At 35.7% G+C, this 12573-nt stretch overlaps 2 protein-coding genes across 2 annotated transcripts in view; one reads left to right on the top strand and one right to left on the bottom strand.

Moving 5' to 3' along the window:
* LOC140242911 (5'-nucleotidase domain-containing protein 1-like) overlaps positions 1-12573 on the top strand; it is a 314572-nt gene that overhangs the window by 284982 nt on the left and 17017 nt on the right. The window lies entirely within an intron of this gene.
* Positions 426-1472, bottom strand: LOC140242826 (uncharacterized). The gene has a single exon (XM_072322578.1). The coding sequence runs from the start codon at positions 1470-1472 to the stop codon at positions 426-428; it is 1047 nt and encodes a 348-aa protein (XP_072178679.1).

Here is a 12573-nt window from a genome sequence, read left to right as displayed (position 1 = left end):
TAAAGAGATTTGAAAAGTGGATTGTTTCTCCAAAGCATGGCTATACATTGGTGTCTCAGAATAATGTGGCACACAGGGGGTTTACAACGTGGCACATAAAGAGTTAAAGTAGGGTCAAGGGTAAAAAGTAGGTCCTCTTGGACAGTCCCCATATTGCCCCCATATTTCACACACGTAGGCTCTATAGAATATGTAAATATCATCATTTCATAATATTTTTTCCACAGATGCCATCTTGGATATCCAATGTGCAAATGGGGTTGATACAACATTTTCATTTTGCATCTTTAATGCTTTATCAACCTTTCATTACGAAGATGGCAGGTTCGATTCCCTTTTCTTTGATGAGAGTCTCAAACATGACATGGCCATTTACCCCCAATAACTGGTGTAATGGATAGGGTCATCTGAATCTGGGTCAGGGCTCAGAGAGCATTGTGGCGCATGTGAAAATCCGATTTGTCTTTTGACATGACTCGCTCAAGTACTTTTTCTAAATCTTCTTTTGACATGGCTTGCTTTTCTAGTTCTTTTTTAGTGTTCAACCAATAATGTATCAAAGTGACTAAGTAAAAAGTGACCAATGTTACACAGAGAGTTGTAATCCCTACAATTTTTATAGTTTCAAGAATGTTCTGACATTCTTGTCCTTGAAATGGGGTGGCATCAGTATATCCTGAGTTAGATACAGATGGCTTTGAAGAAGTCGCCTTGTCAGGCTGGTATGCACTTGTGATAAACTCTTCTTCATTAGGTGAAGAGGAGCAAAGGGTCTGTTCCTTGTGACTCATATACTCTATGCATGTACACCTGTCTACATTCCTTAATGTAGTGGAGCAGCAGAATACAGGCCTGTTCTTCATGGCCCAGAACATTCCCATCAAATGAGTTCTGTTAGAATGCATGTTCAAAGGAGGTAACCTGAGATGAGGATTGAAGCAGGCGATGTAGCCAAACTGTGTACCCCTTGTAGCATGACATTTGATGACAGTCCAAGTATCATCACTGCCGAGATAGTCCTGGATAGAGACTTCAGTTGATTCAGTACTGCTACAGTTGGCAGGTCCTGGGGGAAATTCAACCACTATAAGCTTTTCTTGCCTCTCCAGAACCATGGTCCCCTGACTGTCATATAGAACACAAAGGTATGCACTCTCATCCTCTCTTGTGATGTTAGTGATACTCAGTATCACAACTGTAGTTTCACCCCTTGCATCCTTGGATATCTTTATGCTGTTTGCTTGCTGGGCATTCAAGTTTTCCTTTCTAGTCCTTTCAAATATTATTGTGGAGCCTTTTCTAATTTCAACAGCTACACTTGAAGGGTTGATATCAGGGAATGAGTACTCCACAAGTGCGTCTTGCCCTTCTGTAAAAATTGACTGCATTAAGACTCCTGATAGAAAATATGTGAACAGAACAGATTCCACGATGAGCTTACACACTCCATATGAACTGCACTGATTTCCCATAGTTTCAGAAGCTTTTTTTGCATTTGACTGAAACAGATGTTAACATTGTGTTCAGCTTGCCAGAGTCGGTGAAGTTTGATGCCCAAAGAACAGGGTCTTGTGAAAGCTTCAGAATAATCTGCAGTCACATTAGGCCAACTTTTGTGTCAAAGCTCTGCCATGACGAAAACACCAGAACTGTTATCCATCGTTTAAAAGTCAGTTGTGCACCCTTCAGTAGAGTTTCAGGAAAATCTTTTTTTATAACATATACCTGCAAGAAGAAGAATATATTGTATGTTAATGTGAATATTTTGAATAGAATATCTGCACACAGCAACAGTGAGAATACTTAGCAATCATGGATTTATTTTGTATAGTTGCAAACCCTATAAAAGTCTAATCTAAATTCCAGATAGAGCAATTATGGTGAAAACTCTGAAAATGGATGTTTGTCTGATAATCAAAAGTGTGATGAAGTGACCATTTCTAGCTTGAATTTAGTACTCTTTTTAGAATAGTTGAATTACACTTTCTTTTTCTTTCTGTATCACACATGTGTGTTACAGAGAATCCAACCCTTGAAGTATGTATTAAACTGGAGTTGATCCTGCATGGACCCCTTAGGACACTGGGGACTTAGATTGCATTAACATGCACATAATATGCTCATATAGCACATATCATGAGTGCAATGTCCTGTACAGCTGGGGTCATTATATATGTTTTCTTTGGCTATCTTAGTCTTCTTCTTTTTTTTTTATTCAACGTATAACAAACTAATTTAGGTAAAGCTAGAATGGGAGTAAGCACATCTTAAAGGCATAATTTACCATTTGCAGATGAAACAAAAACCCAGCATTAGTGGTTTAAAATAGTTCCAAAATGTGAGTTTGGGATAGAAACGACCACTGTAAAAATTTGAATCTGTATAATCAATATGAAGTATTGTTAGATAGACAAAATGTGAACAATAATTATAATAAAAATGTTGCCAGTCTAAACCATCTGCAGTTATGGTTTAAATGAGAAAAAATACTGGTATCTCCTTATATGTTAGGCTTTATTGCAAAAAATTTATGTGGTAGGATGTTTTGTGATACAACAGACCTAAACATACACTGTATGCATCACATGAGATATCTTGAATATTTTCTTAATCACTGTTTCCAAAGGTAAACAGGACTTGTAGGACAAAACACATAGCCAGGGTGGAAGAAATTTAAAATCAAACATGATTGTTTTAAAAAATGGCTTCAAAGCAGGAGATCTCTAGCCAAAAGCAAGAGAGTTTGAGTCTCTGATGATACATGTATTTTTGATTGACCTTCTGGCCCAAATTCACAAAGATGGTACAATCTTTGTCCATGGTTTTCAAACCATGGACAAAGACCGTAGTTTTGTATGGAGAGCCAAGTGTCAATATTTCTTTACAAAATCAGTCATTTCGTCGACAAAATGATCATTTCATAACCAAATGACAACATTTTCGTCAACGAAATGACTTATTTCGTAATGAAATAGACCATGCGACAAAGATTGTACTACCTTCGTGAATTTGAGCCCATGTGTTTGAATGCCTTGTCTTCTTCGTGGTGACTGCCTTAGGACTTCAAAGCTAATTTTTCTTAGACTTTGTTTGTCTGATGGCCACCTTTCATACCACGTCTGTGGTAGGTTAGTTGAACAGAATGAGGCAAATTCTTCATTAATGTAAGAAGCTTATAGTCAGGCGATGTGAGGACTTCCACTTCAGGGAATGAATTGCCTATCAGGAGTTCATGGTTTCAGGAATATTTTTGCAACATTTTTCATGCCATTACTGTATCAATATTATTATATTACTATATTACACTGTATATATAGCATGCTGTAATATTATTTCACTATATTTACTAGCATAGACTTGCTTGCCAACCACAAAAGAAAAAGTGTGGGGAAAAAAGTTGTATGTGTGTGAGACCATGAACTGTTATTGCATGTAGTGAGGTGAAGTGATGATCAATAAAGAAGAATGATGCACGGCATGTCAAAAGGAATGTCTATCCCATTGGATACAGTGCTTTGGCTACCATGTTTTTTTGCTCTCCTGAACATTTGACATTTTGTAGATACGAGGTCTTGTCACCCCACCAGCGATATATATATATATATATATATATATATATATATATATATAGGCGTACCTGTGTTTTGGTGCCTTGTCTGCTACCGGCGGTTTCACGCTGTCGCGATCCTCAGGCAGACTGACAAAGTGGTGTGTTTCTGTGCTCATGTGGCGCGGTGGATCGGTTTGACGCTTGGGTGATTTTTCTTTTCCGGTGTCTGCATTTGGATATGAGCTCGGACCTTTTATTGAGTGCGTTTTTGTTTCGGATGATGATGGCCTTCTCATCGAGGCAGAGGTTGCACAGGCCGCTCCTTCTTAGAGTTAAGTTTGACTTTTTTTGGATGTCCCATGTCAGTGTGAAGTTTACGCGTTTTTCTTTCAGGCTCCAGATGTATTTTGAGAGTTGGGTTTCGTTTTTGTATTTCTCATTCTTGATGGATTTAACATGATTCCTATATTGATCATCCGAAACAAAAACGCACTCATAAAAGGTCCGAGCTCATATCCAAATGCAGACACCGGAAAAGAAAAATCACCCAAGCGTCAAACCGATCCACCGCGCCACATGAGCACAGAAACACACCACTTTGTCAGTCTGCCTGAGGATCGCGACAGCGTGAAACCGCCGGTAGCAGACAAGGCACCAAAACACAGGTACGCCTAATATGCTCTGCTTTACAGCATTGAGCACTTTTCAATCCTCAACAAACTTCATATTCCCGACGGATATACGGATATATATATATATATATATATATATATATATATATATATATATATGTATATATATATATATATATATATATATATGTATATATATATATATATATATATATATATATATATATATATATGTGGAGCCCCACAGAATTGCCCCCCCCCCCCTATTTTTTTGTTGTTACTGTATTGTACCTCTCTACCCTAATGGCAATTGACCATGAAGGTAAATAGCTATTTGTCCCTCAAAGTGAGATGCTGCCCCTCCCCATTTGGAGAGTGGCCCAGCCCCTTTCTTGGAAGAGAGATAAGAAAAGCCCAACCAGCTTGGATGTTGGCTTGGTTCTTCACTCTGTTGTACCACGCATCCAAGCTTGACACAGTGTCTTATCTTCTCTTGTCTATTCAGGTAAGAAATACCTTTTTCAGACTTTTAATAGTTATTCTCTCAGAATGATTATTGAACCAAACACGTTTTGAGAAATATAATGAGAGCTATCACCGTACGAGATGCTTTTGTGAACAGAAATGCAATTATTATATGTTTTGTAAGAAACTTGAGTGAATGAAAGCGCCATGTCACTCTCTATCTAAGTTTTCGAGAATTTGGTAAAACAAGAATGTTCCATCTCAACCAAGAATATATGTCATAATATTCCTCTGGCAAGAAAACTATGATGAGACTTAATGTTTTATAATATATACCTTAAATATCTACTTATTGGTTGTGTAGGTGTGACATGATAGATAATATTGTATGATGTCAGACACATGGGAGTTGATGAATGAGTTGAGAATGTATAAAGGCAATGTACTATGTATATAGTGTGTGATCGAAAATAGTTGGATACACGTTGGGTCAGAAGCAGTGCTGTTACGCATGCAGCACTAGAATTGTATATACCTTCCTTGAGTATGAACACACCCAGCACAGGGTAGTACATAGGGTATTGAAGGAGTGTAATGAAAAGAGTGCCAACGCACCCCCATGATTCACACTAGAACAAAGAACTGACCAGAAAGCTGCAGGGGTGAGAAACAATGCTGATAAGAAACTTTATGAGAACTTCTCCAAGTAAGAGATTAGTCTCACAATCTAGACCTACTTGGAGTATTTCTACATGTGCAAAAGGTATGGTGATATAACATTGATGTGACTTACTGCTTTGAGGATGCATTTGAAGTTACAGTATGTTACCTGTTCATCTTTAAATTATTAGATATGTAAATATAGTGTATTACAGGGTGAACCCAATGGCTAGTGAATTTTCAGCAAAAAGGGTCTGAACATAGACTAGTGTAACTGCCTGCTTTAGTTCTCTCTCCCCTCTTTTGCTTTGTCTCTCTCTCTCCCTAACTCTGTCCCTCTACTCTATTCATTGAGAAAACGTTGGTGCTGAACAGTCAGCCAGTCTCTTTGTTTTAGTTTGAGCTTTATGAGGAGATTTCCTCACTCTTCTCCTCACCTGAAAGAGAAGAGACTGCATGATGTAGAGTTTTACCAAGCCTTGAATAAAAGTAGCTGTCTGAGATGCTGTGTTCAGTGCTGAGGCAGGAAGTTTGGGTAGTTTGTAATTTGTTTAGTTCTAGGATTAAGCCCCTACCAGAGTGTGGGAATGCTGTAGTGTTGTAGTTGGTTACATTGTGTATGTCTAGTTTATTGTCACCTGGTAGTGCTTGTATATATAAATGCTAGTGAATAGCGTACGTCTGGCCTCAGAAGGGCAAGGTTAATATAGATTTTATGTAAAGTTATGAGAGTTAGAAGTAATGGCAAGGTACAGCTTATACCTTCAGCGTTTAGTCATGTTATGCGAAGTTATGATAGCTTATAGAATACATGAAGAAATGCATTTGCAGAGCAAATGATTATGTGTTAATAGTGAAGACTGGGAGTGAAATGTTATTATTTCAAGGGTCTTGTGCGCACGAATGACCTGCAGTCTTAGAGATAGTAAATCATTGAGTAGAAATTATAGGGATGATAATGCTAACATTCTTGTAGTTATATTCATTGAGTTGCTGTAAGAACAGAGAGAGTTAAGATTGAAAGAAGAATATGTTTTAGTATACTATTTCATGACAATTTAGTCATGGTAAAATACATGTTAGATGTCAGGTTTACTCATGCAAGATAACAAGGTTATTTTGAAGGTATGAATATGATGGCTGATTAGTTATAGACTTTACATTTGTATTTAGTGAATTTAATATTAATTTTGTTATGGTTGTTTTTAAAGGCAAAAGGATTACAAAGCTAATCTGAGAGTTACAAGGAATGAGTTTTGGTTGATTAGTTTCAAGAATTATGAAAAGCTCATTCCAAGGAATGATAGACTAATATATCAGAGGATTGATAGATACGTTAATAGTGTTGTAAAGAATGAAGTGTTTCGGGTTATAAGGAGTGGTTATTGTTACTGTTGTCGTTATTATGGTATAATCGATACAATTCGTATCATGAAGCGTTACATGTTATGATGAGACGTTCATCAGTACATTTTATAGTGTTTGTTATGTAAATATTCATTTGTAAATATACATTTTCCATTTTGATATATGATTATTAGTTGTTGAAGTAGAGATATAGCATAAAATAACTCTGTTGTACCACGCATCCAAGCTTGACACAGTGTCTTATCTTCTCTTGTCTATTCAGACACGCCCCCCTCCCCGGGCGGGCGCTACATATATATATTATTTCAATTTAACTTAAATAGGCATAGTACAAACTTAAGAGTAAGAACTACAACAGTAGAGATAAAGGTGAAGAATTTAATTGGGCTTTATTCTACGACTGTTTTAGATGGAAAAGAAATTATATATCTTCTAAAATGTCTGCAGTTGCTACAATGCATAATGTGTCTTTTACTACGTGTAATATTTGGGTCAACTTTTTTGTTGTTGTAAAATGCAGTTATGAATAAGTAGAATGGTTTAATCATTACATTGAATTCTTCCCTAAATGCACGTTTGTCTGCACAAACCGTGAGCTTTATGCACTGATTCAGTAAATGTAGAAAAAAAGAATATGTACTCACCCATCTTGCCAAGTTTCTTGCTTTCTTGTCTGTGCCTCACCTTTACAATAATACCAGTCCTGTTTACCCTTGCATCTGTATGGAATGTCTTGCACTTGGTGGATGCCATGATGGGGAATCCCCTAAGTCTGAACCCTGACCTGGGTCTTGCTTCATAAAGCAGTTTGTAATGTTGTGCATGACGTTACGAATGACTTGAATATGGCAAGCCAAGTGGGTTTCCTAATCAATGTTAATGTCATCAGATAAAAAGTTGAAATATGCAGAAGACGTAGATGATAGTTGATACTGATTATTCTTTTTATGTTAACACATGTTTTTAGTTGAAAGAGCCCTGATGTTCATGTAGATTAAATATTGACATCCATGTTTGTACAGCCATATTTTGTGAAAATGTAAGGAACAAAAGATGAGCACACATATTGGCACTTCATATTTCAGTCGCTCCTAAAGTCATGCATGAATTTATGAAACAGCTTTGTGAAACAGGGCCTTGAACAGATTGGATCAAGTGATCCATGCACCTCACATGGGAGCTGTATGAGGAGACTTGGAATACCAAGCAAAGCAAAATGAATGCATCATGCGTTGCTACAAGATAGATGTTTGCAAGATAAAAGTTACAGTGTTATCTGACTATAGTGTGCTGTTTTGTGTTTTTGCGATGTACATGTAGTGTAGTGAGTGATTTGCACTGTAGTGTAGAGAAAAGTCTGCCTTTCTTTCCTAATGAACAAAAGGGTACATAGCATGTGAAAGATTTAAGTTAGCAGAGTGTTTGTGGCTAATGTACTAATGAAAAACATTACAATTTGTTGTAACAATTATTTCTATGAATTACTACTTTCAGAGGAGTCTAATCAGCTTTTCAATTTGAATCATTACTTTTGTTAGCATGATTCCCATGATGGATGGCATTAATCAACAAAATTGTTGTTGGTGGACATGGTCCTGTCTGTGATTTGTTAGAAAATTTATATAAATTGTATATTACAACTTGACACAAACTTTGTTCTCTTGTGGTCCGTTCAGGCCACTTAAGGCTTTGAATTTGAAAATTTTGTCCTTCAAAAAAAAAAAAAAAAAAAAAAAATAGGTTGGTTCAAAAGAAAAGGAAAATAATACCGTCCTCCTTGAATCTTTGTTACCCAATCCAGCCATCAAAAGATAAACTGACATCAATTTCTAATGGCTCCCAGTACTGAGATACTGTTAAAGTTGAGCCTTTTGAAATCTATATACAATTTATTTAAAATACAGATATATTTTGGTCCTAATGTTGGCAGCCATGATGTATTGATCTTGTTGAAGTTTGTCCTCAGGGGTAATCACACGGAGAAAGAAAATGTCTATTATAGTATTAATATTATATGGGTAAGTTATGAATGACGATGTAACTTCATTGTGAAGTATTCACAAAACAATGGTCCTTACCTGTTTGTCTTTGGCTGCAGCAAACTTGCGACGAAGTAGTCATTTTCAATTATAACCGGAGGGCCAAACCCAAAAAACTCGCTTATTTAACGAGTGAGTTGCACTCTCTCTACAAACTAAGTAGACCATGCTTATTTTCAAGATTTTATTGTAACAAACAACAATCCACTGGTCTACCTCAAAAAATTTGTTGCGAAAGCCTCCAAATCCAAGATGGCGTCCAAAATGGCCGCCATATTTACTGAATTTGTTATTTGAATGATAGAATTCGACAGAAACATCAGATTTCAACAAATGTGATGTCATATGAAAGAGAATAAAATTTTCTACAAGTTGATACCATTTTTGTGGGTTATTGTGCTAACTGGATTGAGATTTTAAGGAAAAAACACTAATTTTTTGATATTTTTCTGAAAAAAGGAAAATCATGAAAATGCTTGATTCGGCATAAATCAGAGAATGACTGAAGGATTATCTTGAAACGTTTCAGGAATTTTGTTTGACATATAATTAATATGTGGAGAAAATTAGGGGTCAGTACCGCTTTTTGTTCAGGAGTAATAATGTCTCAAACTTGAAAACTCACTTTGTAAAAATGGGCACTTTAGTTGTGACAAGACATTGCTGGTCATAAAAAAAGTCTGCGCACGTTAAGACTACTACACGCACCACTGGCACTGGCGCGTGTAGAAGTGCCAGTGGTTCGTGTAGTAGTCTTGGCAAACGCAGACTCTTGCATTGACAAACAAGAGTTTGTGCCTGCAAACTAACTTTTCATACCAAATGGTAGCTTAGGTGACGCTGATCGCTATTATTTCAAAGTGGATTGTTCTGAAGCAGATGAGATGAAGCAAAAATTTCTTTCAAATAGAGGTAGAAGCTTGAAACGACCTGGCTTTAGAAAGTTTCTAACAAAATTTGGATCAATCACTCAAAAAAAAAAATCAAGATTGCAGGCCATGAAAGCTGACATAGTGTGTTTCGCCAGAGTAATGTATCATTTCCATTTTGATATAATTTTGTCTGTTTTGCTTATATGGTTTGTTTATATGGTTTTATATAAATTTGAAAATTGTAATGCTATTTCAAACCATCTTAGGTTTTTATGGAGACATTGTTCAGAATGCACCGTAAATATTTCTCTAAAAAGTAAAAGAAAATAAAATAAATTAAAAATGTTTACGAAAACCATGTAGAAATTAACATCTTTCCCATATAATCAATTTTTGGAGAAAATTAGAGGTCAGTATTGTATTTGGTTCAGGAGTTGTAATGTCTCAAACTTGAAATCTCATTTTACATAATATGTTTTTACACGCATCTGTTCCCAAAGATGTCACAGAGGGTCAAATCCAAGTTTGTGCTTACTTTTCGAGTTCCACTCTCTCTATGAATAAGACCATACATAAAGTTACTAAGCGTACTAAGCAATGTGTCGTAATTACACCTCAGTAGATTTGTTACAAAAACCTCCAAAGTACAGATACGGTCCGATAGGGTCGCCATTTTTATTGATTTAACATTTCTATTGATAGAGACATCGGATTGCAGAAACTTTGATGTCATGTGAAGGAGAGTATAAAAGCTTCCTAAAAGTTGATACCACTTTAGCTGTGTATTGTGATAAATGGGGGGAGGGGGAGGAAATTCATATTTTTATATTGTTTTGAAGAAAGAATGAAATGTAAAAATGCATGATTTAGTATTTATCAAAGAAGAACCGAATAATTATTGTGAAACCTGCGATTGTGATTGAGATCTACTGAGAGGAGACATAATTCATATTTATGGAATTACAAGCAATATCATACACTGTTGACACGTTAATATCTAAAACTTAAAAAAAGATATATCTATGCATTATAAATTTTGCATACAATGTGTTTACATGGTCACATGTATACATGGTCACATGTAATACTGTAATGGTCTATTGACTTATAAGTGCCTGCAAACTATCTTTTCATGCCAAGTGGACAGGTAGGTGACACTGGTCGCTATTACTGTAGCATTTCATGGTAGATTGTTCTGAGGCAGATTAGATTGAACATTGAACAAAAAGTATATTCCAAAAAGAGATAGGAGCTTGGAATTTGGCACAAATTTTGCCAATGTGTCATATTTAGCGACAAAAATAGTATCAGCACAAAATTCAAGATGGCAGTAATTGATTGAGGTTGTCGTTCAAGGCATTATTTACCATAAGTGCACGTAAAACCAAAACCCACCTTTAGTTAATTCCTCAAACTAGTTCTAAACTGTGAGTTACGGATAGAACAACTAATGTACAAACTTAAATCAGTATAATCATTGCAAATATTATTAGATATACTAAATAGATCTGATAAGAACGGGGTTTTTTTTATACTTAGCTGTCAACAGTTATCATGGTTAATGGTTTCTTGTAAAGAAATGGTGATATCTTCGTATGATTTAGTCTTTATTTTAATTTCTATACATGGTAGAATGTTTTGTGATACAACCAACCTGCACATATAAATCGAATGTGATATCCCAATGGTAAACAATACATTATGTGTGTTGCGTCAAAGTTAAATCTCAACTTATGATTTAATATATTCTTTTAATCATCTTATATTGAACTGTCTATTATATGTTTCTATACATCCGAACGATATTGTATAGTGTAAACCATATTGAGGGCCTTTTTTTTTTTGCGGGGGGGGGGGGGGGGGGGTGGAACTCATTCCAGTGGAACTCATTTTGGGTCACATAAGGCCCAATCTTTGATGAAAAGGAAATGCTTCTGTATCAAAGATATGCTTTTTTTTTTTTACTTGTATGCTACTCTGCTGTTGCAGAAACGTGAATAATGATGGTGTATGTGTAATAATGTCCGTAGATCCTTGTCCTTGAAAGCCCTTCTGATCCCCCCTCCCCCCGGAAAATCCGACATGGCGGCAATTTCTCAAATTTGCCTTTAAATATCTTGTGCGAAATCATTTTTCAGTATATTTTTCGAATAAAACTGTCCAAATGTATTTTTCGTGCTGTATATTCACATTTACAAATAAGCATGCTGAAACTGTATTTACTGTTATAAGATTTTTCCTACATTGTTTTTAGGCTGATTTCATGTTGGTTGTAGTGTCATAATTATTGATCTGAACTTAGGCCATTTCATGCTTTCCCATAGTAGATATCAGAATCACTTTAGAGTGAAAATGTTCATTTTCATTCATTTTAGAGTGACCTCAGGGATCACTCGAAGAATGACGAGCGTTCCCTGAGGTCACTCTAAAATGAGTGAAAATGAGCATTTTCATTCAAAATTCACTCCAATTTCACTCTAAATTCACTGTTTTCTGTTATTCACTCCTTCAAAAGTGAATACTTCCACTCGATTTTTTCTCTTTTTTGGAGAGTAGAATATCACTGGTCTTAAAAATGTCTCCATAAAAATCTAAGACGGTTTGAAATAGCATTACAATGTTTGAAATATGTAAAAACATATAAATAGATAGTACAACAGACAAAATTTTATGAAAATCATGATAATACATTTAATTTGGCGCAATAAACTATGTCAACTTTGATGGCTGTCATCTTGATTTTTTTTTTTTGTGGTTGATCTGAATTCTGCCTTAAAGGACAAGTCCACCTTCATATACATAAGGATTGAGAGAATGCAGCAATATTAGTACATAGAACACATCAGTGAAAGTTTGACTTTACTTTTTAAATAAAGTGCACATTTCTTCGACTTGCGACTGACATATGTTAATGGTAATATTATTCCCCCTGCCTTCTGAAAGAGAGAAGTCATGTGTTCTTTTGTTATGCGAGAAAAATGGAAATA

Source organism: Diadema setosum, chromosome 19, assembly GCF_964275005.1.
Source record: "Diadema setosum chromosome 19, eeDiaSeto1, whole genome shotgun sequence".
Classification (NCBI taxonomy): Eukaryota; Metazoa; Echinodermata; class Echinoidea; order Diadematoida; family Diadematidae; genus Diadema; species Diadema setosum.
The sequence above is the reverse complement of the archived record's forward strand: the minus strand, read 5'-3'. Positions and strand labels throughout refer to the sequence as shown.